We start from the raw sequence: 27896 nt of genomic DNA on the forward strand, positions 1-27896 counted from the left end.
TTACTAGTATGCTGCTTTAGCCCGAACTCAGCAGGACAGTAATTCAGCAACAATATTCATTTATGACAGCTGTAGTTGGATCCCCATTTTTATGCGTTACTTACTTTATTTTGTAGGATAATGCCCAAAGTGAAAGACCAGCGATCAGAATCAGCTTTAGTGGCCAAGTGTGTAGAACACACGAGGAATTTTTCTCCATCAGTCAAGAATTTGGCAATCGGATGCCACGAGGTGCAGTCCTTCATGTAGAGAGAGAAGAGTAGAGGGCAGAGGACGCAACCTTGGCGTGCCCCGGTGCTGATAGTGTGATTGTTTTGATCACAATTTGTTTGTAAGTTTGTGCATAAATGTGTGTGAGGATAAGAGGATATGTTTTGATTGCCCTTTGTTAGTTATTACTAAAGGAAGTTAGTATGATTAGAGGGGGGTGAGAGGTGATACTTTGATCGCCAATGCTTGGCTGTCTGGTTTGATTTTCAGCGAGTTCGTGAACCCAAAATCCCGGGTATGACTCTGACCGCTCGTTTGAATCGAATATGCGAGTGAGTGTTTTGCACTCACTCGAATTAGACGGTGCTCTTTGCAAAAGTGTGAGTGTGTTGTAAATACTGGTAGGCCTCACTCCAAGGAATTCTCGCTCTTGAGTTTCTTATTTTGGATTCTTCTCTCTTCAGCCACGATGTCTTTGTATGCACCCGAGTGTGTGTGTGGGCAAGCGCGAGGTCGTGCTGCGTCAACAAACGCTACCAGCATACAAATCTGAGCGGCTGCACAGCACTTAGTGCCGTCATTTGGGTTTTTTTTTTTTTTTTTTTTTTTGCCGCAAGCGCGGCAGCTGCTCGCAAGAGGAGGGGAATCGGCTTGACGTTCTATTGGCTTCAGTCTTTCCACTGCGAGACCTCCTGTGGTCCTTGCAAAAACGTTGGGAGGAAAGAATGGTGAGGAAAGCCAGGAGGAACGCTTCGAAATGGGAAAATGCGATTCCAATGGTCACCCTTGAGCAACGTGAGTGGAAGAATTGCTGACATTTCACTTGTGCTATAATTCTATGAGCTTGTTGTCTATACTGTCGTTTCCAATGCAAGATGACTTTGTAACTGCTTTTTTACGGGCGTCCTTCAATAGTTGAGGTTTGTCTTTCCACGGAAGTAAAAATGCGTCTCCTAATTTAAAAGTAGTGTGTGAGGCAGAATGCAAATTGTATGTTTTTACGTACTTTCGATAGAAAAGCTGACATTTGCTACATTGGAAAACTTTTAGCCAGCTTCTAAAGAGCTAAGTCTTCGTCATATGAATGATGAAAGTGACCCTCGCAACTGGCTCGTTGCAATTCCAATAACAAAAGTGTGACTCCCCCCCCACCCCCCACCCCCCTTTGGATCACTGACAAAGTGTTTTTAACTGCAAATGGATCAAAATGGTGTACTTTACTTCAGCCAATCGTTTACATTAAGGACGTCCACTAGTTACTCGGTTTATTGCACTAACAACTTGATGCGTGCAGTGGGTTCATTGGGCAAAAAAAAAAAAAATGGACACACGCACACATTGAGATGGACGCTTAGAATGTAATAAACAGGCCTTGTTTAAACTTTCCATCCCACTTTGGAGTGCACTGCGTCTTTCAGGACTTCGATTGTCACATTGCAGTCACGTAACAGTGCTTTTCTTTGACTGCGCCTTAAGAATTAGTTCTCTCTCTCTCTCTCTGAGTTAGCGATAATGGACTCTTTTGAGTGGCGTAAACAAAGATGAGGCCTTTAAATGGTCTGTGAATGGTTAAAGGGGGATTCAGACTGCCTTATAAAAACGGGCCTGGCAGAATGGAGGCTTTGTACTTTCGGGTCCGCATCTCCTGAGATAATGCGGCTGAGCGGAACGGTCTACAATCACCACCTGACCGTGTTACTAGGTAAAGGTAGCAGAAACCAGCAAACGAACTTCAGTTACACATTTCAAACATAGACTCACAGGATATAACGAAAGGGAAAACGTGCACAATGTAATCAAATCCTTCACATTTTGTCAAAAGTAAAATCAACTTTATGAGTGCTGTTTCCGGAACTTTAAATAACAAACCCGTTTGATCTGATCTCGAACCAGGTTGCGCATTTGGCAGAAATGTTACTTTCGATTCCAATTTAACGTGGCAGCCTGCTCCAGTCTCAAGAGACCAAGATGGAACTCTTTCTTCATCGCCAAATTCGTTTGACTCCCTTAAATCCCAAGAGATGACGTTCAGTTGTAGAGCTCGTATGATGGCCGGAGAGAGTGTGTGTGACTTGTCGGTATCTTTCTGAGCTGGGCGTGGCCGCTCTTGGGTTCAAGCGTTACAAGGCAGCTTTTGTCTTCTACAGTGGAGGGAACCTGAGGCGGCACAGGGAAGTACACACAGTTAGCGGGCGGAGCTCGCGGCGGCGGGGGTGGGGTGGGGGGGGGCTCTACCTGCCGTGATAACTGGAACAATCGCAGAAGCGGGATGGGAGCAGAGGAGATGTCCGATTCAGGCTCCCTTGCGGATGTTGAGTTGGATTCGGGGTTTTTTTCCACTGCTGTGGAATTAGAGAGGATGGACTTGGTTGAAAAAAGGAAGGAGAATTGTGAAGATGGTCAAATAATGCGGTTTAATTCGGGATTGGTACACGGAGAGGCAGAAGGTCGATCAAAGAATGGCAAAGGGGAACATCGCAGCGTCAGCGGATTCCTGCTTGTGTGTTTGCAGCCCGTAGAGGCCACCTCGGATCACGTCCGCATCTCCTTGGAGGAGGTTGAAAAATACTCCAGGTTTTCCCGCTACTGCCAGTGGTTGTGTGGTAGGTCTCTGACGTATTCTCCTCCTCGAGTTTGTCTTGTCTGTGCGTCACACTGACGACTTCATTCGGTACGCCTACACAATCTGATAACATCCAATACCAGATATGTATCGGTTAAAAAGAAAAAGTGTGAGAATCATCATTTTATGACAGTATTTGTGCGAGTCGATGGTTTGGACATGTTCGGAGGCGGGAGAGTGAGTGTGTTGGTAGATGTTATGTTGCTGAGGAGGGTGCTGCCAGGCAAAAGAGCGAGAGGAAGACCAAGGAAAAGCTTGATGGAGGTCGTGAGGGAGGACATGAGGACATCGGGTGTTAGAGAGGAAGATGCACAAGATAGGCGTAGATGGAAAAAGATGACACGCCCATGCGACCCCTAAAAGGACAAGCAGAAAGAGAAAGAAGTTGTTCACTTTTTTTTTTCATAGGCGTCAATGCTTATGAATTTGCTCCAGGGACAAAATTTTGCCATCATAAAACCTTAATTAACTGTGCATCCGATGCAAGTGTAGAAATAAGCAACCGTCCGTCGACGTTATTGACGGCCACCTTGGCCAATTTGGGACCCTCCAGCTTCGAACGCGATGCCACTTTCTTGACATAACATCCTCAGTTGTGCTTGCTCCTTCTTTTGGGAGAAATATCTCAAATAAATACGACATCCCGAGCTCTGTCTTGAAGGATGCTGACGCGCGACGTCGTGCAAGATGGAAATGCGAACTCGGTGCTACTTATGCAGGCGTATTTTTAACAAAACTGTGAAGCAACTAACTCGAGAAGAACTAGTATGTGTTTGTCACGTATTGGCTTTGTTAAGAAGATAACTTCAATGGCCATGACGGTAATCTCATAATTACAAACATTTTTACAATCATTTTGATTTTACTGCATTTAATTACATTTGGGGTGGCACAGTGGCTCAGACGCAAAGCGTTGGCCTCACAGTTCTGGGGACCCGGGTTCAATCTCGGCTCCGCCAGTGTGGAGTTTGCATGTTCTCCCCGTGCCTGTGTGGGTTTTCTCTGGGGACTCCGGTTTCCACACACCCCCCCCCCAAAAAAAAAAAAAAACACGCATCATTAATCAGACACTCTAAATTAACCTGTCGGTGTGAGTGTGAGTGCGGCTGTTTGTCCCTCTGTGCCGTGCGATTGGCTGGCGACCAGTTCAAGGTGTACCCTGCCTCGTGCCCGTTGACATCCGGGATAGGCTCCAGCACCCCACGCGACCCTTGTGAGGATAACCGGCTAAGAAAATGGATGGATGGACATTTGGTCTACTGAAGAGCCAGCGTGCACTTTGGCATCTGTTGAATGTGTGTCAGTAGTAGCAGGCGGTCCAGGTGTGCGACTGTGACCCACTAACATTTCACCCCCCCCCCCTTCAACAAACCTGAACGGGATGATAATCCCTGCCGTTAAAACCGTTAAAAGAGAATTATCCCTTCAAAGAGCATCTGCTGTGTATGCACGTATCTTAAAGTCTATCAATGAGTGTGAAATCATGCTAGCTTGTTTTATAGCAAGAGGCTACATACTTGTTTTTATCTCATTCCTATTGCTTGTTTTTTGTTCCATATTTATTTATGTAGCAATTTTTGGGGTTTTTTATTTTAAGTGCCCTATATCTAAAGTCTGAATTGTTCTCATTTTAATAGAGCTCCACTCACTGGACACTTTATACGCTTGCATAATCTAATGAAATCCACAACAAAGATTCTGTCCTTAAAAGATAATAACACTGCTTTCGATTGATACATTTCTTGCATTGGTTTCTTTCGGTAATCTTACACGGGACGCACGAGTATTAATGACGAAATGTCGTGTGTGATGTATGAATTGTTTTACGAGGTCTTTTGTGACATCACTGATACTCGGTGAAAGGGAAGAGATTTGAAACTTGACACTCCCCCAATAAGTGGTTTCACTTGTAATGTTGTGTTGTGTTGACTCGCTCCAATTGGATTTCACAAATGATGCCGTTAGGTGCGAACGGGCCGCCCGCAGCAGTGCAAACATCCGAATGGCCACAAAATGATAAATTGGGTCGAGCCCACCTTCACGCAAAGTTGCACCACAGGGCCAGATTTACAGCAGTCACAAAAAATAAAACCCTAAAAATGATTTTTTTTCCCAGCGGACAATTATAATTACTATCATTAAATACGTAAATTAAAGTGAACTGAGCCGTTTTTATTACTTTCCTGTCCATAAATGGTCATTTATCTTCTAAATGTTTCCACATTTCAAAATAATTCTTGAGTTGCACTTTTGATTTTTGTGCAAATGGACAATTAATTTGCAAATATCATTAAAGTGGCAGCATGAAATTGAATAGTGGTTTACTTCAGGCAAATCCATCCCTCCACCTATTTTCTTAGCTGCTTATCCTCACGAGGGTCGCGTGTGTGCTGGAGCCTATCCCTGCTGTCAACGGGCAGGAGGCGCGGTACACCCAGAACCGGTCGCCAGCCAATCGCAGGACACATAGAGACAAACAGACGCACTCACAATCACACCTATGGGCAATTTAGAGTGTCCAATTAATGTTGCATGTTTTTGGGATGTGGGAGGAAACCGGAGTGCCCGGAGAAAACCCACGCAGGAACGGGGAGACCACGCAAACTTCATACAGGCGGGTCCGGGATTGAACCTGGGACCTCAGAACTGTGAGGCCAACGCTTTCCAGCTGCTCCACCGTGCCACCCTCCTTTACAGTTATTAAGTGTAACTGATGTTTTTTTTTTTTTTTTAGAGGTGGCACAGTGGAATAGCTGTCGAGTGTTGGCCTCACAGTTCTGAGGACCAAGGTTCAAATCCCGGCCCCACCTGTGTGGACTTTGGATGTTCTCCCCGTGCTTGCGTGGTTCGACCTTACACTCGTCAAACATTATTTTAACAAAATAAACAAAAAGCGGATCGGGATTGGATGTGTGGGAGACGCCGGGGGCCGAGGCGCGGTCGCCTCGGCTGACTGAGTGCGCCCCACCGACGTCCCATCACCTCGGGCAACCAGTAGGCGGCCATTATCATCTGTGAGGCAGCCCCGCTTTATACCAAGTTTCAAACATCAGAGGCGAGGCCACTTTTCTTCTCCGTCTCTCATTTCCACGCCACGCTGATGCTTTGTTCGCCGGAGGTTACGGCAAAAAAGGAAAGAGGAAATGGAAACTGTTCCTCAAATGTCTTTGTTCCTAGTCAATAACTGTTAGTCTGCAAATAGAATGCAACCGATAACAAGGCGGACTTTCGTTTCATGCGTGGAAGGTACATTTTCGAGTTTTGACCTGGTAGTACAGAATCAAAATCATAGTGATGGTGCACTCACAAAAAAAAGCCTGAAGTCTTTCTGTCATTTATACAGTGACCCCCACACATCACCTACTTTGGTCGTCTAGAACTGGATTTCCCAACCTTTACTGAGCTAAGACACCCATTTTTCACCATGACATCATAAACCACAAATCTCACAAAATCTCTGTGTACTGAAATGATGATCTTGTCGCAATTTACTCACAAATTGACTTCCCCGGGCCTTTTTTTTTTCACTGCGCACAAAACTGATATACTTGCAGGAAGCTGTGACTTATTTTGTTGCATCAATGTTAATACATTTATTGTACCATCTGTCATTTAATGGAAATGTTGGGGTTTTTTTTTCTTAATATATGCTGCTGGCATAGCTATGAGCAAACATTTTAATGAATAAATAATGGGTTTTGGGCCAATTAAGTGGCATGGGATAAGATGTGATGATCTGAGGGTGCTGTTCTGCGGTTGGGAATCATTTGAAGGGCCCACCGAGGGAGTTGTCGGCCTTAGCGTCACTGCTAGCATAACAGTTGAGAGTCGGATGTAACCCTTCACAACATTACTGCATCACATTAAAACGATCAGTGTTTGTTCACATTATTTTAAAGCACACAAACAGTAACTGTCTTGTTATCATAGTGACGCCTATGCAGATCACAGACTTATCTAGATCTTGATACTATGGAGTGACAGTTCTCGTGTCGCGTTAGCAGTCGCATTAGCACTAACGTTTCAGGCCAGGCAATTCAGTGTCTGTGGAAAAAGTGCAGTCTAAAATGATCAAACAATATTTGCATTAGGACATAATGTTGGAAGATATGAGCTTTATTAGCGTAGGGCTTCTGGCTACTTTCTTGCTCAACAAAAATCAACTGTTTGGTGGTGTTTACAATGCTGTTGTTATCTTGGTCGCAACTATGTGGATATTAATTATATGTGGCTGACAATGCTAATTCCAGATTGCTCTAACACTTTTTCTTTTTTTTAAACCTACATGTCACAAGCAACCTCTACGAGTTTTGTGGAAATAAGTTTTGTATTGTTTGATATCTTAAGTGTCTTACAATTGTCCGTTTTCATGTCAAATTAGATGTTGTGGTAAATATGATTAGAATAACAGTGGCTAATGATGTAACTAGTGTATCTATTGTAATTACTGTATGTATGTTGATTTCTGCAGGGTGGAAACAGATCTTTAAAATGTCTTTGAAAATCATACATTTGATTTGAATTCAGGACTCAAATCTTCTTTAAAATAGTACTTATTCATTAAATCCACCTTCCCAGTAATTTAAAAAAGGCAAATTGTGTCCCAAATAACCTGGCAAGTAAAAGAACAATACGATAAGTTTGTTGAGAGCAGATAAGGTTAAGTCAAAGTAGTTTTCGTGAACGCAACATTATTTGCATGAAAAATACCTTAAATGGACTGCTGGCCGGCCACTCCAGTGGCACATTGTTTGTATTCCATTGTCAAAGGGTGATTATGATCATACTCTCATCGTTGACGACAAACATCAGAGTGAATATTGAAGATCTGCTCTAGTAATCAAATATGGTTCCCATCCCGATCAAGAACTACCAGGCTGCGTGTTAAATGAACTTTGACCTTCAAACCCATCGCAGCCAGACCGCGCTTACTCGCGGAATCATCATTTGACAGAACTCCAGCGCCTGAATTTTGTTGTGTAGTTTTTGATGGCAAACTCACAAGTCCAACCAGCTCATCTAGTTTGACATCGGATCGTTAGGCCATCGATCTGTTTGCTTCTTCTCAGTTTCAAGATGAGGCACGCCGGTTTTCAGCCGGCAAACACCGAACAAAAGGTTTTTACGTTGTCTCAGTCAGTGCAAAGTGCAATAAAGCAGCAAGATATTTCATTGAAGCCATAGACAGATAATTAGTGTTTTGTTTTCATTGCATCTTTTTGTGTCTTCCCGCCAGATGAGATCATGCAATTGGACAGCAGCCCCCTCCACGCTGCTGACATCACTCCTGAACTCAGGAGGCAGTTCGCTTTTCTTTCAGGTGACGAATATATTACTCTTTCATTTTTTGTGTGTGGGGACGAACTCCCCGATTGTTGCTGTTGCTTGTTACTTTTTTCATTTCACAGCCCTGAGTAGAGCGTTTAAAAAAAGATCGTCAATCTCATAACCCTTGTAATTATTTACAGTTTATTCATGCAAATACATTGGAAACATAAAAAAAAGAATTACATTGTTTTGTATTTGCTCAAAGTTAAACAAATATTAGATGTTAAGAAAAAAAAAGTATTTTTCTTCCAACATTTGTTATATCAACAGCATTTTTTTTTATGTACTTGAGGTCACTAAGTTTTTATGATATGTGAACATTCTCCCAGTTACATGTTTCCACAGCTTGTCCCTCTTCTTTTTGGTGATGCGGTTGTTTTCCAGTCTAACACACGCGTCAGCTTTATTTTGCATTTGCATACTTCCCTTGACCTATTTTTTTTTTTTTTTTTTTTTTTTTTTGCTCGGCACTTATTTGCTATTCAAATGTGCCAGCTTCGTCTCCTTCCTCCTGTCTCAAAGGACAGCGCAGTACAATATCTTTTTCTAAATTCTGACTAGTTCCAAACGCTTTTCATTCCTGTACTCATATATAGTGCATAACATTTTCTTTTGCATCAAATTATATCAGGTCTTTTTCCTCCATGAACACCCGTTGGTGACCTTGTGGTTGCAGCAGTCTGAATCTGTCTGAATCATTAGCGCAGACATGATTAGAAGCATGACGGTGCAATCGCTGTTACCGTGGCAACGAGAAGAAAGAACGGGCTGGCGATGGATACATATTCCGCTGCATAGGCAGGGAGGGATCATCCATTAAAAAAGATCGGGGCAGGTGTGATTGTCATGGAATAACGGAGTCGAGTAGTCGGAAAGGGAGCTCATGACCATGAAACAAAAGCAAATATAACGCACACTAGTACATAAACAGACATTTATGATTGGACTGGACTGGGCTGCAAACATTTGGAAAGAAACGAACTGACCTGCATTGTGCTGTGTGATATTTAAAATTAAATTTTAATGTGAAAACGCCCCCACCCCCCAAAAAAAAAAGTCAAAAATGTAATCCGTTAGTCAAATCAATCAAAAGCCATTAATGTCATTATATACTGTTTTGTTAATATATATTTGTGTAAAAGCCTACCAGGATTTTTTCATATGAATTATTATTTATTGGCATCATACAACTGGTGATATAAGAACAATAATAATTTGAAGTTTTAGTTTTACAACAATGTTGAGTACGTCGTTAGAAGTAGCTGCAGGCCACGCAAACCACCAAAGGAAAAGACATTTAAAAAAAAAAAAAATAATAACCAACATACTGTTTATGTATCATAACTGGATCTCGATTTGTGCGTCTTTGGTCTCGCTCAGGAGGAAGAGGAGACAACGGCAGCCCCATCATTGTGTTCCCGGAATTCCCGTCCTTCGGCGAGATCACGGACCGGGAGTTTCACAATGTGCTCACGTATTTGACGAGTGTACCCAGGTGAGGCCGGCAGCCATCTTACTGTCTCATCAATAAGATTTTCTTTTTTTTCAATTCAACATAAAACCTTCCCATTAGCTTTAATGATGAGCAATGAAACGCGGTACTAATAATAATGTGATTTATCAAATTACATGAGCGGGACAAAATGTGATGCAGTGCAAAGAAAACATTTATCATACTTATTTGGAGTCAGGTTCACATTTGTCTTTTTTTTTTTTTTTTTTTAAATGTAGGCCAAAGGTTCAGTGCGGCCAATGAGTGTGTATGACTCACTCACTGATCTAAAAAAAAAAAGACTGGATAGCGTGCACATATCTAGCGGTGTGTCGATTGGTTGAAGCGAGTTGGCCGCCATCTTGGTACTGCCAAAACGTGTGGAGGACGTGGTTTACAGGTTGGATTATGGCGGGGTTTTTCCTCAAAGTTTGGCATGTAGAATTAAAACTGGTCGTGTGAGCTTGAGATTTTTTTTCAGTTCTGGTAACATGAAGGATTTTTAATTCGATTTGGTAATCCAGCAAAGGTTAAGTGCAAAGGAAACACATATAACACGGTGACTACCAAAAACCTTGCACATTACCTAGGACGCGATTTCCGTGACATGTTAACGTTTCTCAAAATACGCTGGGAAGCACTATCATCACGACATAGCAAAAAAACTAACCATTTTTTTGTTATAAAAACATTACATTTTAAGTCAATCAGTTATATTTTTGGAAATAAGGACTGGCAATGGGAAAATACATGCTAAACGCATTCTTCATTTGTTGTCTCTGTGATGTCCTATTTCAGACAGAAAATTTAAACTTGTTTCCTCGCATTTGAAAATCAAATTCAATTTGCGGAGTTCCGTATTATGAAATTCATCAAAAACTGTGTTTTCTTGCTTATCCACTGATGAAGTTTGGGAAAATATTTACATCGCTTTTTCACGAAAAACCGTCGGCCTATAAAGGTGAAGCAGAGTGAACAGTGAATAACAACAACCATTAAACAAAATTTTGTTGAAGTAAATTAAGCTCATCAGAAAAAAACAAAACCTTAACAAACAAACTTTAACAGTGTCAAAGTAAATCTTCGTAAGTTACCTGTGGAATGTTTTCTCACAACCACGAAACTGTCGATTAATGCAGTTGCACATGTCGCCGTGGTTGTTTTGGGAGTATCAAGATGGCGGATGGGGACTACAGTTTTGGTGGCCAATGAGCTCTCCAGTCTCTTTTTTTTAGATCAGTTGACTGACTGTGTAAACCTCTTCTTGGCCCACCCCTCCCCCATCATTTTTGTTAGGATTCGCTCTCCGGCTACTACGAGAGCTACTCGGCACTTTTTAGGATTGGCTCACATTTGCAACCTCCCTCAGTCATTGGATGGCTGTTGGATGAAGGGGCGGGGCTTACGCTGAGCACATGAACTGTGTGGACTGTGTTTGCTTGCTGGGATCAGCAGTACTTTTGTGACAGATCCATCTGGACTGCTTTAGTTCGGTTTTCTGGCTGCATTTTTATGAGATATCAGATGTGCCGGAGGACTGCCGTGCCTGTTAGTCCCAATGCATGCTGGGGGAATGCTTGATGGTGTGCAAAGTGCCTGACAGAGAGGCCACCCGTGGTGGCGGGCGGGCGGGCGGGCACGGTGAGGTGCGTCCCTGTCAGAGAGGATAAGGAGAGCCACACAATAAGACTGTGGCGTCATCACTCGTCTCACAAAAGAAAACGACGCACTTTCCGTTTTTTTGTCGGACGTATTTCTACAGTTGGGTTTCTCCCGTTGATGGATTTTTTCCTCGCTCGTGTGTGTGTGCCAGTTTGCCATCAACAGACGTGGGCTTCATCCTGGTCATCGATCGCCGGCAGGACCGATGGGCGGCCGTCAAAGGGACCCTGCTTCGGATCGCGGTGAGTTCAACTCAGCTTCTTTGTTTTTGCAAATGTTTGCATCTGCCCCTGCGTTGGAGGTGAATCACTAATTGCGAGGAGTCCGTTGGTGTCCCTCAGGGTGCAATCTGCTAATGGCAGAGTTCCTGTTTTTTAGTATAGTTTTTACTTATTCCAGTGCAAAAAAAATAATAATAAATGGTTCAGATGTTTTCAAGGTGTGAAAGTGTCAAAGGAACAAAAGCGGTGCCTGTGGCGGTATAATTCAGAATGTGACTAGTACTAAAGTGTGATTTCAGCTCAGTGAACCACTACTGTAAAGGAGGAACTCCACACGGTCGCAGTAGCAGTTTAAAGCTCCACTGTCATGAAATGCATGATTTTTAGTGTGTTATTAATGACAAAAAATGGCAGCCGGAATGAACCCATCCGTTTTTTTCACCACAAAACATGATTTTGACGTATATGGCTTTTTGTCACTCCCGCCATGAAAATCCTCTCGAGGGATTTGTTTTGGAGAAGAAGCAGGAAGTGACGTTAACAGCAGCAGCGCACTCAGGCAGGCTCGTATGTTTCTACTAGTTTTACCTATTGGAAGGTAGCTCGTTGTTCCCTCGTGTTAGCCAAAATGCCGGCTTTGTTTTCCTGGATATTGTTCGAACGCTCGGGAGGATGGATTAGCTCCTCACACTTTTCCAAAAGACCTGGTTCGTCGTGAAAAATGGATTGCACGGGTGAGAAGGACGAGAGCTTTGTGGGTTCCAAATGACAGGTAGGTGTGTATACGGCTACTAAAAAAACGAGAGTTGGGCAGGGGGCGCGGGGCGTAATCCACTCAGAACCTAACAAAGCATCTGCGTACGTAAGTCAGGGGTGCTTAATATGTCGTCGCTTGTGGGTGACTGCGCCATCGTCGGCGGCATTGTTGATCGCTGATGGTGGCGCCGTTCGGCGTTGAACAATAAAACGATAAACAACGCCACCGACGATGGTGCACTCAGCCGCGAGTGAAGACAACGCCGTAAAGCGGCCCGACGCGTCGCACTTGGGCCGCGGGACATTGTCGTCGTGGGACTCAGTTGTTAGATAGAAGTGATCCGAATATCGTCTAAATATGGCTCGAAACAAGAGGGTAATATTGCTGTGCGGTCACTTCACTCGATTGTGAGATGTTCTCTTCTTTGAAATGAGCTTCTGTGTCCCATAACAAGTGCCACTACGTGCTTTAAATGGCGAACGTTGCAGGCAATATGGCTACCACTTGGATGTCGTATGAGACTTCCGCAACTTTGCGCATGGATGACGCGCTCTCCGTACACATTTATTTTTTCGTATAGACATTGAAGTGAATAATGTTATATGTATTTTTCATTAGAATGTTTATAGGCATGACAGTGGAGCTTTAAGTAAAGTAGACCATAAAGTTGGCTGGTTGAATTTTTTTAGTGAAGTGACTCGCCTTCATAATCCCTCGCATTTGTCACTGTCTGGCGCTGGTCATCAGAATTACGACTTATCCAGTCCCTGTGACAGATGCTTTACATTTCTACGATTTCCATACATATCTCATCTGAGAGGTCGAGCGGATTGTGTTCAACTCGCTTGCCGCCCTATGATTTATGATTTCTGATAACGGTGGTGGTTTTGTTCCCTTCCTTTCTCACTTCCACTGTCTTGTTACTGCAGGATGATGAATTGAGTTGCGCCTTTGAAGAGAGATGCTATCAGAAAGTGACATCACCCTAATAATAAGAGCTTTATTAGATCTATCTTGCCTCCCCCCCTGTGGTGGCTCCCACCGCTCTCGTATTCTACCTCTCACCGGCTCAAACATGTTTCTCGTCGTAGTCGTTGTTTCAGGTTGAATCAATCAATATTTTACCGCGGTGGGAGGGTTGCGACGAGGGAAAATGAAACGCGATGTGATTATTTACCGGGCGAGACACCCTCGGGAGACATCGACGGAGGACGCTCGCTCGTTTTAAATGAAGTCGGCTTTATCTGTTCCACATGGCTGCTGATGACGAGCTTCCGGTCTCCATTACTGATAATGTCATGTCTGACGTGTTGCACGCTGGTGGTAATAAATGAAGATTGTTGTAATTCAATCGGGTCTGCTTCCGAGTAAGTGCTTTTTAGGTGCCCCTCAAATCACAACTAAAAATGAACCATTATTGTTTTTGTCAAGGCATATATATGTATATATATATATATATTTTTTTTTTTATGCAGCTTTTTTATTGAATCTTGTCCTCTTTCTCTCACCCCAGGGCTCCTTCCCCGGAAACCTTCAGCTGGTTCTCATCCTGCGGCCCACCACACTCCTCCAGCGCACGCTCTCCGACATCCTATTTAAGTTCAACAAAGATGATTTCAAAATGAAAGTGCCTGTGCGTCCCCACCTTTCACACGCGTTCGGCTGCGTCGTCCCGCGTGCGGCGATAACCTCGCGGCTCTGTTCCAGGTGATCATGCTGAGCTCGGTGAGCGAGCTTCACTCGTACATTGACCACATGCAGCTGAGCCAGGAACTCGGCGGAACGCAGGCATACTGTCACGAGAAGTGGATCGCTCACCGCATCGTACGTACATGCGCCCAAAACACTTTTCATGATGCACAAAAAAACATTTGACTTCTCCATTTTCTTCGTTTTTGTTCAATGCTTTTTTTTTCTGTCATGCTTTATGGATTATTTCCATTTTTAAAGATTTCCCGCACTGCACGCTGTTTTAATCGGTCGTATTTTCATTTTTTTTTCTCTATTTCTTTGTTTTGAAATGCTTTTAATCACGTGAAGCATCACTTGAGTTACGGTGTGCATGAAATGCGCTGTACAAATAAAATTTGCTCTGCTAAAATGGTGTATGATCGAAGAGAGATACTGTAATTTCCTATATTTCTGATATTGAGCAGAAACCTCACAAAACACTTTTCAGGGAACCCAAAGAAGGGCATGTTGAACATCAACAACGAGACCAAGCCATTTTTGTACCATTCTATTGAACAATTATTTTTTCCAGAGATAACATACCCGCGTAAGGACTGACTAACAGTATCAATTTGTAAAAAAAAAAATATGAAATTGAACAAATTTGAACATGGCATGTTTACTTCTGACACCAGCGATATGCTAAATGAAATGTTATTTTATTTATGTTCAATTGAAAATGCCTGCCAAATAAAAATCAAGATACGGCTGATTTTTCTGTCTTTTAAGCGATTATTATGAGAGACTATGATCAATTGTAAAGATTTTTCATGATGTCCTGAATGTGTTCTCAGTGCATGAAAAATGATTTGCATCGTTTAAAATGTTAGTTTATCAAAAAGTGTAGAGTTGAATTTGGATACAGTTCGTCACATCTCCGTTTGAAATGAAATAAAATATTTCACATTTACAAATCTGTAAACAACAGAAAATAAATTCAGCTGAGATTAAAAAGTCGCTTTTTGAAAAGCTCCCCGCTCCAGACCGGAAACGGAACATAGAACGGAGAAATGTGGCGAAGGCTCCGTCTCCTCACGACGGCGAAACTAACCGATCCACGTGGTCGTCTTTTTGTCGCGGCAGGCTATCGAGGGCTTTGCCCTGATGGTGAAGAAGATGGCCCAGGCCCTGCAGTCGTTTGGCGCTGAGCTGGCTGAAAGCGAACTCCCGAGCGAGACCCAGGCCACCGTCGTCCTCCTCAGTGCGCACGGCACCAAGAAAGACCAGATGAAGGTCGGTCGGTCGGTTGTGCGTTGCACGTCACCCCAGATGTTTGCGTGCATATTAATACAAAGACGTGAAATCAGACTAAACTATTCCTGCTTAAGGTCGATTAGGAATCCCAAAATTTCTATTTAATAAATGGCAGACTAATGAGAGAATGATTGTTTGACATTTTTCATTTTACATTCGTTTTGTTACTTGGGTCAAACTTCGCACAAGCTTCTCACGATAGTCGGAAGGGATTGGGTCCCATTCCTCCTGTCGGAACCGGCGTAAATGAGTCACGTTTGCAGCTGGCCTTTTCGATAGGATTGTGAAGCGGGTTTTGCGGTGGCCACTTTGGAAGCAGTTTGGCGGTTTGCTTTGTCCGTTTGTGCCCGAGTGCACGTGAGCGAACGTCTGGTTTCAACTGCACGTAGACCCGTTGATGTGCGCAGTGTAGTTAATTGCTTATTTCTGTTCAGGATGATTTGCTGGTGGCTCTGAAGCAAGGCAGCAGGCTGTTGGAGAGCATCAATGAACCTTTGGTGCGCAACCCCGAGCACAGGATGAACCACGACGAACTGGAGAACCTGGCGACAGTGCAGAGGTGGGAAGATTTCTTTGCCACGGCAGACTTTTTCATTCGCCCTGCGCAGGTCTGACCAAAAGTGTCTCTTGAGGTGAGAGGTGACGTTTCACCGGTGAGGAGATCGAAGATGAAAGTTAGCTTGTTGCTAGCTAGCTTGTCATTTCTCATTGGTGAAGCTGGACTGGTACCAGCGAGCTTTTTGTGGTTAATGAGCGGCACCGAAGGCTTTGAGCGTCGCTCGTTATTTAGCTAAAATTTAAAAAAAGCTGCAAATCAAGATTTCTGAAAGCTTTTTATTTTGACATATGTTTGAGTAGCATATGCGTGTAATTGACCCCTCAGTCACATCACTTCAATGCAATTTGGCATTTATAATTGTTGAATAATACAGAATTTAAAACCACAGGTGTGACAGTTAAATTAAATGACAATCTCATTTTCTTTTTTTAATTATTGTGCTTTTCTGAAATGACTCGTAGTTCAATTTGAATCCTATTCAATAGAAAATGTATTTTTTTTCCCCCTGATCTTTCAGATTTTGCTTTAAGAATGTTAGACATCTTACACATTTTACCTGGGTAATCATCATATTTACTTGGTGTGTAATGTTCTCTCATTTACCAAACGAAATACTGCATTTAAAATCGGAGCAACTACGTAAAAAGTGAAAGTTGTACATGTTCAAATCAAGTGATTCAGAAAAATAAAGGCAAGGTTTGAGTTGTTTAGCGTCTCGATACGACGGTTTCAAACAATTTAAAATATATCAATTGAACTTGCTTCCACGCTGTCGTCTTTTCCGCACCTTTTGTGTTTCTTTGGCTTGCGCTTCAGTCATCGATGACCACCTGAAATGCAGACTTGAATGGCTGAGTGAGGTCACGTGGGACGGCTTAACTCTCGCCCAACTTTAATTTTTCCACATTTTGTCTCACACCGAAGCACTACCGGAAAGCCTTTAATGGAATCGGAATCAGAATGTGAATCAGCTTTAATGGCTAAAAGCACAAGGAATTTTTCTCCGGCAGTCGGGTGTGTTTCTGAATCAAAACTGTTCTATTTTGTTACTGCTTCTGGATCCGCATCCAGGCCACAGTCCACTATTTAGTGACCGGCTGGCTGGCTTAGCGTATTGTGTCGACTGGCATTAGGCTCACTGAACACCTGCTCAGTGTTGAGATTTTTCCAACTTTTCCACCAACTTTTCCCACCTCCTTTTCTGGCCTCAACCAGGCTTCTGTCTCAGCTGGACGAGACGGAACGGGCTTTTGACGAGTTCTGGGGGAAGCACCGGGCCAAACTGGAGCAATGCCTCCAGCTGCGCCACTTTGAGGACGACCACAAGGAGGTTAGGCCATCAGATCGGCTCTCGGCGCTGAGGTACGGCTCACTCGTTTTGAACGCGTTCTGGTCCCTCAGGTCAGGCTTCTGCTGGATCAGCTGTCTGAGAAACTGGCCGCCTTCTCTGAGGTGGGGATAAGCCCCGCTCACGCCGACCATATCCTCGGTGATCTCGCCGCTTATGAGGGGAGAGTCTGCGTAAGTGACGTGAACGTTGAATATGATTGTCTCTTCTGAGGATCACTTAACCTCATTGGACGTACGGTTGCTTGTGAAAGCAAAGACAACAAATAAGAGAACTTAAATTATCGTAGATTTCCATTAATAGACATTTTTGTGTTTCATAAAATGCAATATTAGTATCTTTAATGGTGCTTTTCAAAATATGATATAACTGCAGGTAGAGTTCAGACTATCCACAGCTGCTTATAAAAAAAAAAGGAATAATAACAATATTACAAATCAGCAAAGCTAACTTTATGTTTCAGTTTCTGAACATCAACCTGGAAAGTATTATTTTTTACAAAGCGTAATATCGTTGTGTGGAAGCTGCTTTCAAAGTAGCGTTTTTATAAAAAATTATTTTCCACTTTTCTGATGAGGAGAAATTGCATGGTTGTCCTTCCATCTTGTGACAAATTGTGTGCATAATTTGTTTAGCGTCCTTTTTTCTGCTCAGTGGCTCCTGTCATTTTTCAAAGTGTGACAAAATGTCGGTTTGCGGCCCACAGGAGGTACTGCACAGAGCTATGGCTTTGGCCCACGCAGGTGATGACCTCGTCCAAAAGGCTCACTACGCTCAGGATTCCATCGTGTCGAAAACCAGCGAGCTCCGGACGCTCTGCCAGGAATTGAGCGACAACCTGAAGGCAAAGAAGGAGCTGCTCCTCAAAGCCCAAGAACTGCATCGCCTCTTGGAGAGAGTGAGCGACACGTGTGTGCCTAAAAAACAGCAGTTTTCACGTGTTCATTTTTTTTTTTTTTTTTTTTTTTTTGTTCCACCGCCATCTACAGGCCTCAAAGTGGTGCGACGATGGCATTTTCCTGCTGGCCTCCCAGCCCGTGGACAAGTGTCAATCACACGAGGGGGCGGAGTCAGCCCTGCAGGAGTTGGAGGCCTTCCTGGCGGACGCAGGCGGGGACCGACTGTTGGACCTGACCAGCATAATTTCAAATTATGAAGCAGTCCTGGACCAGCAGCTCAGGGTACCCGTCGCTGTTGGCGACAAAAATTGCCCATTTGGGGGTAGGAGAAGATTTTTTTTTTTTTTTTTATCCTCGTCTCGCTTCTGAACAGGACCAAGTGGAAAAAGTGTTGCAAAAGCAAACATCCATGCAGAAGATGTTTGACAAGAGGAGGGTCAGCCTCAACAAGCTGGCAGCCAAGCAGACCAGGCCAGTGCAGCCGGTCGCTCCCAGACCCGAAGCCTTCATCAAATCTCCTCTCAGCTCACCTGGTCAGTGTCAACGTTGACGCTTTGTTTGGGTTTTGACAGCATTCGACACCTGATCGCTTATTATCAGTTTAAAACACGGGAAACTCGAAGAGCGTGCATTCAAATAGATGCTTTATTAGATGTACCGAACACAATTGACCCCTCCGTGGATATTGCGCAATCCGCGTCACTGACCAATCAGAGGCCAGAGATCTGCATAGCCCAAAGCCCGTTTTTGCTCCCGCCATTTTCTCTGACAACATTGAATGGTCCAGTATAGGTTTAGTTAGCTTTTTATCGCGTATTTGGGTTATTTAACAAAAAATATGGTTAAGAGGTGTAGTCACGGACTTTGTAATAGTGACGACGGGTATCCTGAAAGCCGAGTTGGTGGAGTTCGATTCGTACCCTTTCCAAAACCGAAGACCCGGTACGAAAAATGCCTTCGATGGATCAAACTTTGTGGAAGACCGCATCATCAACTAAATCCATCTAATATCAACCGGAACACATATGTTTGCACGAAGGTATGCCCTATATTTGATTTTTAATACACGTCTCGTATAAATGAATGAGACGTTCTCCGCCGGCATAACGCTGCAGCGTGTGAACGATTGACACACTTATTCTTTGTTGAGCGATATTTAGCGATGATCGGACTGCACAAACGTATCGATTTCTTGCTGGCTCCCGACCGAAGCTTAACCAGACTGTGTTTGCACGAAGATATGCCCTAAATTAGATTTTTTTAATACACGTCTCGTATAATGGAATGAGACGTTCTCCGCTAGCATAACATTGCTCCGTGTGAATGAAATCAGAAGCATGGAGTCTGTCTCAGTTCAGAATGTATTGTATTGTATTTGCCATTTTTACTGTTTGTCTTACGTGAGGCGTGCTTAAGTCCCCTGTACGGAGGGGTCAATTGAGCACCAATGCAGGAGGACATTTTCTTTGCTGCTTGTCCTCATGAGGGTCGCAGAGAGTGCTGGGGCCTATCCCAGCTGTCAACGGGCAGGAGGCGGGGTACGCCCTGAGCTGGTTGCCAGCCAATCGCAGGGCACGTAGAGCCAAACAACCAATCACACTCCCAATCACACCTAGGGGCAATTTAGAGTGTCCAATTAATGTTGCGTGTTTTTGAGATGTGTGGGGGGGGGGGGTGGCTGGAGAAAACCCACGCAGGTACGGGGTGAACATGCAAACTACACACAGGCGGGTCCGGGATTGAACTGGAACCTCAGAACTGTGAGGCAAACGCTTTACCAGCTGCACCACTGTGCCGCCACAAGAGGGCTTAATTGCAACAAAAAATATGTAATCTTCTTGTATGTGCACCGAAATCTATTAAGCACTCTAATAATGACGAGTGGGCAGCACGGTGGATCAGCTGTGAAGTGTTGGCCTCACAGTTCTGAGGTCCCGGGTTCAATCCCGGACAAGCCTTTGTGGAGTTTGCATATTCTCTCCGTGCCTCCGTGGGTTTTCTCCGGGAACTCCGGTTTCCTCCCACATCCCAAAAACATGCAGCATTAATTCGACACTCTAAATTGCCCGTAGGTGTGATTGTGAGTGCGGCTGTTTGTCTCGATGTGCCCTGCGATTGGCTGGCGACCAGTTCAGGGTGTACCCCCTCCCCCCTCCTGCCCGTTCACAGCTGGGATTGGCTCCAGCACTCCCGTGACCCTTGTGAGGATAAGCAGCTAAGAAAATGGATGGATAATCACGAGTGATCCTGTGCAAGTGTACGTAGCAACAGCTGTTGAATATTATTTTTTCCAAGTGGGGACAGGATATTCGCGTTATGATGCGTCCTCATTTCCCGCCACAGCGCACAGAGGTAAACTGGACAGAAGCCAATCCGAGGGGAACAACGCAAGCCATGACAAAGTGGGTGAGGTCAAGATGTGAACTTTTGAAGACCCTGCCCATGTCACTCCGGTGCTTCTGTTTACCGTCCCAAGGGAGACCAGCAGCAGATGGGCGAGGCTAAACGCAGGCACGGTTCTCTGTCGGAAGAAGAGGAGAACTCGGCCGTGCTCAGGAGGTGAGAAGTCCGGATCCGCCAGAGCGGGGCCGGGCCGGGCCGTTTGGCTACAGTTGCATCTCGCGTGACTCAAATGTGCTTCTTCCGATCTTCACTTTCTCACCACCCTCTTGTAGGCACGTCATGAACGAACTGCTGGAAACGGAGCGGGCTTATGTGGAGGAGTTGCTGTGTGTCCTCCAGGTTCTCACTTCACTTTCGCACAGAGCCAACATTCGCGTGCGTCCCGATCACGATTAACGGCAGTTTTTGTTCATTGCAGGGCTACGCCTCCGAGATGGATAACGCTTCAATGGCGCACCTCATCCCTGCCCATTTGCAGAACAAAAAGGAGGTTCTGTTTGGCAACATGCCGGAAATCTACCACTTCCACAAGAGGTGAGGGAGCCCCCTCGAGCGCTTGCCGATGAGACCCCCGTTTTTTGTTTGCGGTTCAGATTCAAGTGTGCCGAAATAACGGATTCCGAGTACTTTGACTGGTACGCTAGCTCGTAATAAGAATTGCTCCCTCTGCCATTGCCGTGGCAACTCTGACTGACTTACCATTATGGTCTGCAATATTGCAAGACTGATGTTACTGGACCTTTCCGATGGCGACCTTAAGCTCCGCCCCCTTAACCATGCTTCCAAAATGGCAATTGAACAGAGCACGTTTGAAGTCGATTCTCTATCGCGTATTCCAGATAATATTGGGCTATGTTTTTTGTCAAAAGCGTCAGACTTGTCCAAGAGGACCGTTTCCTTCGTAACATGAACTTTTCCAAGCGCACGCTACTGACAACCAGCATTGCTCGTGGAACAATACGGCGAGAGGGGCGTGTCAAGACAGGTCGGAAAGGTCCATTGTGGTGGCACCTCAAAAACGCCAAAGACAGAAAAACACGGGAATTCTGGAGAGGTTCATGGCTTGCAACTTCTTCACAGTGTGTTTTCATGCGAGGCTTTGTTTTTCTCCAAATTGGTACAAAAATCATTGAAAAAAAAACCCAAAACAAAACATCTCTTGTCGTCCATCTTTGTTTCCAGGACATTCCTGAGGGAGTTGGAGCTCTACGCAGACTGTCCGGAACTAGTCGGGCGATGTTTCCTGCAAAGGGTGAGCCAACGAAAACTTTCCGCCTGGCTTATTTCACATTTCCTCGCCGCAAACTGACCTTCCTTCGTCCAGATGACGGACCTCCAGATCTACGAGAAGTACTGCCACAACAAGCCGCGCTCGGAAAGCCTCTGGCGGCAGTGCTCCGACTGCGTCTTCTTCCAGGTACCGTCAGCACGCGCGCGTGGTTATCGTCTGCCCGTCCGGGTGTTCTCCTAATCTTGATTTGACGATCTTCACAAGGAGTGTCAGAAAAAGTTGGAGCACAAACTTGGTTTGGATTCCTACTTGCTGAAGCCTGTGCAGAGAATCACCAAATATCAGCTTCTGTTGAAGGTAACGCGCCATCCAGCAGCCACAGCCTGTAATTATTCCGGTCAAAAGATTTTTTTTTTTTTTTTGCTTCCTGCATCTTGTTTTATTTTTTTGATCCACCCCCAGGAAATGCTCAAGTACAGCAAAGGCTGTGAAGGTACAGAAGACCTGCAAGAGGCTCTCACGTCGATCTTGGGCATCCTCAAAGCCGTCAATGACTCCATGCACCTCATCGCCATTACAGGATATGAGGTGACAGTGCCGTGAGATGAAATATATAGATATGATGATTGACGTGTCAAATTCACGACCCGTCTTGCCTTTACCAGGGCAACCTGAGCGATCTGGGCAAGCTGCTCATGCAGGGCTCCTTCAGCGTGTGGACGGAACACAAGAAAGGCCACGCCAAGGTCAAGGACCTGGCCCGCTTCAAGCCCATGCAGAGGCACATCTTCCTGCACGAGAAGGCCCTCCTCTTCTGCAAGCGGCGGGAGGAGAGCGGCGAGGGCTACGAGAAGGCGCCCTCATACAGCTTCAAGCAGTCGCTCAGCGTGAGTGCGTTTCTTTTTCCGTTTGCACAATTGTTTTTTTTTTTTGTTTTTTTCAAATTTCACTGCCCACCTCCGCAGATGAACGCCGTGGGCATTACCGAAAACGCCAAGGGAGACAACAAGAAGTTTGAAATCTGGTGTAACTCCAGAGAAGAGGTCTACATTGTGCAGGTAGGGACGTTTGTTGAAGTCCTAACGATGTGAAATATCGTAATTTCCGGCCTACAGAGCGCACCTGGTTATAACCCTCACCTAGTACATTTGTAAAGGAAATACTATTTGGTACAGACATAAACCTCACCTGTGTGAAAGCCGCAAGTGCCCACATTGAAACATGAGATATTTCCAAAGAAAGGCAGTACACAAAGAGTTTTTAAAGTTTTAATGCCTTATCTTAGTTTAAGATATTAAAAAAAAAAAAAAAAGTACACAGTAGCAACACGGTAGCACAGCACTGTCAGGTTCCGGTTGGTTTATTTAAAAAAAAAAAAAAAAAAAACATAGCTAAATCCCTGAGATGCGGCAGGAACACGCTAGCCCGGCGCTAATGCTAGCGCGGAGCGAACAGGGCTGGTTAAAAATAAAAACATACCGGTAAAAATCACTGAGACGTGGCAGTAGCACAGTAGCTACATGCTAGCACAGCGCTAGCGCAGCGCAAACAGGGCTGGTTAAAAAAACCAAAAAACATACCGGTAAAAGTCACTTCCTAGGCACATATATTCCACCGGTATCACCCTTACCTTTTCCGCTTGAGTGCCCCCTCGCGGCCATTAGAAAAAAAATGTACAAATTAGCCACATCGCCGCAAAACCCGCAGGGTTGAAAGCGTATGAAAAAAGTCGTGTCTTGTAGGCTGGAAATTACGGTAATTTGCTACGTTCTTTTCATGTGACCTTTGACCTTTCAGGCACCAACAGCTGAAGTGAAAACCACCTGGGTGAAGGAGATAAGGAAGGTTTTGACAACTCAGCTGGAAGCATGCCGAGGTATCCATTGTCGGCTCTCGCGAATTTTTGTAACAATTTCAAAAGTCAAACATCAATACAGGTAATACTTGTGTGAAAAGCAATTCTAAGCGATGAAAATACAAGAAAAGTAAAACAATAAGTATGTTGGTTTCGCGGAATTCCCGCATGGCGACGTACACGTGCTCCGCCATGTCATACATCGGGATTCCGAGAGGAGTATTTTCAACTTTTAATAATCCAATGCACCAATTTGACACTTGCAGGAAAATAAATGTCCGTTGCTGGCAGAGAGAGATTGATGAGCATTTTTGGGGGGAGTTAATAAATAACCGTTTTCAGATAAACTGGCTTAAATTGGATCATTTTCACGCCACACAATTTTCCCAAAGCACCCTGGGTGGGAATCACAAGCACAGAAGAAACTGGAGGACGCCTTGTAAAGGTCTCCTTTTCTGTCTTGTTCAGAGGCGAGCCAGCAGAGGGCGCCAGAACAAATTGGCCAATGTCCGCCAGTGCCAGGAGGACCGGAGAATCAAAGGTAATCGTGCGCTCGATGAATTTCGTCGCTCCGCCGAGCGTAATCCTGACGCCACCCCGGCAGCAGTCCGTTGAAGATGGGCCGGAGGAGTTTGAAAAAAGGAGATGAGAGGAAAGCGGAGCACTGCGGCCTCGATGCCAATTCGTCTCCCTCGCCCAAGTCGGCGGTCAGAGGTAACCATTTTGGGACGTTTCAGGCCGTATCCGTCTACGTTAATGACACGGTTATTCCCAGCTCTTGTCTGATTCGTGCCTCTCCGCACTTTTCCTTCCTGTGAGTGTCTCTGAACTTACCTTACGTCTCTTTCCTCTATTTCTGTGTTATCTGCCGGTCCCTCTCGCATTTCCTGCGGCTCGGAAGAGAGAGCCACAAGCCCGACCTCAGACCGAAGCGCCGCCGCTAAAAAACGTTTTACTTTGCAGGGCTTCAGTAACCTCAAAGCTCAGAAAGGTAACTGCAGGTCATCTTGTCCCATCACATCAGATCAATATGAATCGCACGAATTGTGGGAAATATTATTATTAATGGCTGGCTCGGTTAGCTAAAACCACTAGTGGGTTGTTTTGTTTTTTTTTTATTTAAAAAAAAAAAAAAGGGCAAGGCACCGACCACTTTGTGAATAATAAAAATATATTTTATTGATAAGCACCATCACCCAACAAAAATGAATAACATAATTATGGTATAAAAAAAGCGGCACGGTGGTACAGCTGGAAAGCGTTCTAAGGTCCCGGGTTCGATCCCGGGCCCACCTGTGTGGAGTTTGCATGTTCTCCCCGTGGCTGTGTGGCTTTTCTCCGGGCAGTCCGGTTTCCTCCCGCATCCCAAAAACATGAGTCGGACACTCTAAATTGTCCCTAGGTGTGATTGTGGGTGTGGCTTTTTGTCTCTTTGTGCCCTGCGATTGGCTGGCAACCAGTTCAGGGTGTGCCCCGCCTCCTGCCCGTCGACAGCTGGGATAGGCTCCAGCACTCCCTGTGAGGATAAGCGGCCAAGAAAATGGATGGATGGATAGTACAGCAACAAAAAAATCTACACTCCAGAGATATGTAGAGTGATCACAAAAGAGTTATTTTATTAAAACATTTCTCATACATCAAGGAGCAATATGTCTATGTATGCCCAAACATCACAGTGGCATTCCCCACTACCGTCGTGAGGATAAGCAGCAAAGAAAATGGATGGATGGTATTGTATTATGAAAAAAAGAAATCCCTATAATCCCAAAATGCCAACGCAACAGCAGAAGTTTTTCACTTGTGCTTGCAAAATGCTGAACCGCGCAGATAATGCGTGGTTATTATTATTTCTAAAAATTAAGATTATAATTATTGTATTTCATATTAAAACATCAGACAAGACAGCGTCGACCCACTGAATTCAATTTTTTTGTTTTTTAAAATGTCGACAGTGAGCAATAAACAAAAGCTCATAGTTTGCTTTTTAGATTGATTTCTTGGATAGCGACGTAATGTTTCCTTAGCAACAGAGTGCGCGATTGCCTCCATTGCAGAAACACACACACACACACACACTGGTCGCAGAAAGATTTTTGGAGAAAATCGATCAGCGAGTTTACAATTTTTCCTGACATTTGAAGTCCAAAATGTTGTCGATCGAGCGAGCTCACGATCGAGGTCCAACACTGCATGCTTGCCTCCCACAGAACCGCCGAGCGCAGACGATAAAAGTTTCACCTTGCCCATCGCCATTCTGCTGTGTCCAGGTATCGGCGACGCCACGGCAAATATGACACTCTGATGGCAAAATCGCAACGTGAATTTTGATTTGCGCGTGAGCTCTCCTCGCCCCGTGTGCTGCCAGTGCTTAGACCGTAGAAGTAGAACTCCGCACGTAGCCGTCCCGATAGAACGCATCCCAGTTCGACTGGCGTTGACGTTTTGGCATACTCGCCTGTGCTTCACTCTGTAACCACGTAGAAGGAAAGAATTTGGGCAAATTGTCGCTTCACTTGTGGTTCCGTTGCTGGTTTCCTCTTTCGAGTGACGGCGCTCTCTCTTTCTCGCACTAATCCACAAACTGCTTTCGGGCAAATCTTTTAGGATCCCCGACCAGCCCCGATCACAAGACCAAGCGCCAGAGCGACCCGACGCCGTTCGGCTTTCAAGGTACCGTCGGACATCCGCTCGTCCTCGCCGGCTGTCTTTGTTTTTTTTCCGCGCCAAGCCAGTGGCGCTCCTTGCATATGTCCCGTTTTATTTTCCGCAGTCCTTGTGGGCTTCGAATTTATAGAGCTCGTGCAACTACGTCACCGAAGTCACGTGAGCGGCCATATTGACGGTCTAGCTAAGCATTCTTCAACGCTAAGCCGGTTGGAGACGGCACGAAAATACGTCTCCCAGAGTTTTGGCCGATACCGTTAAACGTTCAGAAGGTGATAATAAACGAAGGTACGCGGAAAAATGAGACATGGCACTCGGCATAGAGGACCCACATTTCGTGCCGAAGTCACCGTTAAGAAATTGGAGCGTTAACCCGCTTCCGCTTGTCTCGGAAAACTGGGTCTGCACGTGGATCTGCTGAGTAACTCGTCGAGATTTACACGGAAGAGTTTGAAAGCGTGGAAAAGTCTGGACGCGTACAAATACTTCCTTGCTGGATCTGTTCTCAACAGGGAGACGACTCGTGAACGCGGATGCGTGTTCAGCCACATGTTAACCTTTGCCGAAATCCATCAATCTTATTAGCTAGCTCAATACAAATACCAATATCTAAATAAACGAGCCCTGTTTTTACACAAACTCACATTCATTAACTATGATTGGGGGGGGGGGGGGGGGAAGAGGACAAGCGAGTCGGCTCTTCCATAGCGTTTCCCAAGAAGTATTTATAATGCCAAGTTGGCTCATTTGAGAACAATGCGTTCCAAAAAAAAAAAAAAAATAAGACTGAGTCGTCTCCAACGTACACACGGAGGCATGTTGCGACTTCGGTAAACCTCACCGTGACAGATGTTTTTTTTTTTTTTTTAAATATGCATTGTTGTCGAATTAGTCCAACGCGTATTTAAAAAAGAAAAGAAAAGAAAAGAAACCGCTGGGATAGGCTTCAGCCCCCGTACACAGAAGCGTGTTGCGGCCACACGTTAACCTACATAAACCTCTGTCTGACAGACAGTGACAAGGTGATTGAACCTCACCGTCGCACCGTCGAGCAGCTCTTTTTGACCGGCAATGTGGCGCCGTGCAAACGGCGACGTCACGTGCACGAGCGCTATAGCAAGTCGCGCAATGGGATTAGCCTCCACGGCAACTCAATTTTCTCACGGGTCACATTGTCGCACTGTTTCTCGCCCCAGGCTGGAACAAGGCCTCCCTCTCGATGGACGCGTCGGAGGAACACGAAGGCTACTCCAGCGGCGAGGATCCTCTCAACTCCGACCCAGAGGACGACAGCGGCAGGAAGCTGGTGAGTCTTGTGCGCTTTCATGTCTGGTTTTTTTTTTCACTTAAACATTTAAATTGTCACCTCGTGATCCGAATCTATTCAGAGTCGAGAGCTTCCCTTTAAACAACAACAACAACAAAAATTTAAAAAAGAAGTCAGGCTGTGGTTCACTGCACTGGATCAGTTTTCATATGCACAGAGTGCGACAATTGCGCAGATGCGCAGCTTAGAGGGAACATTGGTCAAGACTAAACAAAATAAGCGACGCCTTTCAAGATCTATGTATTTCTACTCGTAACAAATTTCACGCGATTGATTTTTTTAAAAAAAATTTTTGTGGTCGACACAGTGACTGCACTAGCGGGCCATTTTGG

At 44.8% G+C, this 27896-nt stretch overlaps 1 protein-coding gene across 8 annotated transcripts in view; it reads left to right on the forward strand.

Moving 5' to 3' along the window:
• Positions 1–27896, forward strand: part of LOC133511772 (guanine nucleotide exchange factor DBS-like) — a 35380-nt gene that overhangs the window by 4879 nt on the left and 2605 nt on the right. For 4 of the 8 annotated variants that reach the window (XM_061840679.1, XM_061840676.1, XM_061840677.1 and 1 more), the window contains 28 exons: positions 8070–8153; positions 9542–9656; positions 11467–11557; positions 13807–13926; positions 14001–14117; positions 15108–15257; positions 15713–15837; positions 17053–17167; positions 17239–17358; positions 17892–18083; positions 18175–18366; positions 18458–18617; positions 20428–20486; positions 20561–20643; positions 20760–20826; positions 20906–21021; positions 21670–21739; positions 21812–21904; positions 21983–22075; positions 22181–22306; positions 22384–22605; positions 22684–22776; positions 23516–23594; positions 24042–24114; positions 24178–24287; positions 24475–24564; positions 26178–26243; positions 27434–27543. In XM_061840679.1, coding sequence (XP_061696663.1) covers positions 8070–8153; positions 9542–9656; positions 11467–11557; positions 13807–13926; positions 14001–14117; positions 15108–15257; positions 15713–15837; positions 17053–17167; positions 17239–17358; positions 17892–18083; positions 18175–18366; positions 18458–18617; positions 20428–20486; positions 20561–20643; positions 20760–20826; positions 20906–21021; positions 21670–21739; positions 21812–21904; positions 21983–22075; positions 22181–22306; positions 22384–22605; positions 22684–22776; positions 23516–23594; positions 24042–24114; positions 24178–24287; positions 24475–24564; positions 26178–26243; positions 27434–27543 — 3131 coding nt within the window. Of the gene's footprint in view, positions 1–840; positions 1006–8069; positions 8154–9541; positions 9657–11466; positions 11558–13806; positions 13927–14000; positions 14118–15107; positions 15258–15712; positions 15838–17052; positions 17168–17238; positions 17359–17891; positions 18084–18174; positions 18367–18457; positions 18618–20427; positions 20487–20560; positions 20644–20759; positions 20827–20905; positions 21022–21669; positions 21740–21811; positions 21905–21982; positions 22076–22180; positions 22307–22383; positions 22606–22683; positions 22777–23515; positions 23595–24041; positions 24115–24177; positions 24288–24474; positions 24565–26177; positions 26244–27433; positions 27544–27896 lie in introns of those variants that run through there. The other 4 variants (XM_061840680.1, XM_061840678.1, XM_061840682.1 and 1 more) reach the window with 4 other exon arrangements.

This window comes from Syngnathoides biaculeatus, chromosome 14 (genome assembly GCF_019802595.1).
Source record: "Syngnathoides biaculeatus isolate LvHL_M chromosome 14, ASM1980259v1, whole genome shotgun sequence".
In the NCBI taxonomy this organism is placed as follows: Eukaryota; Metazoa; Chordata; class Actinopteri; order Syngnathiformes; family Syngnathidae; genus Syngnathoides; species Syngnathoides biaculeatus.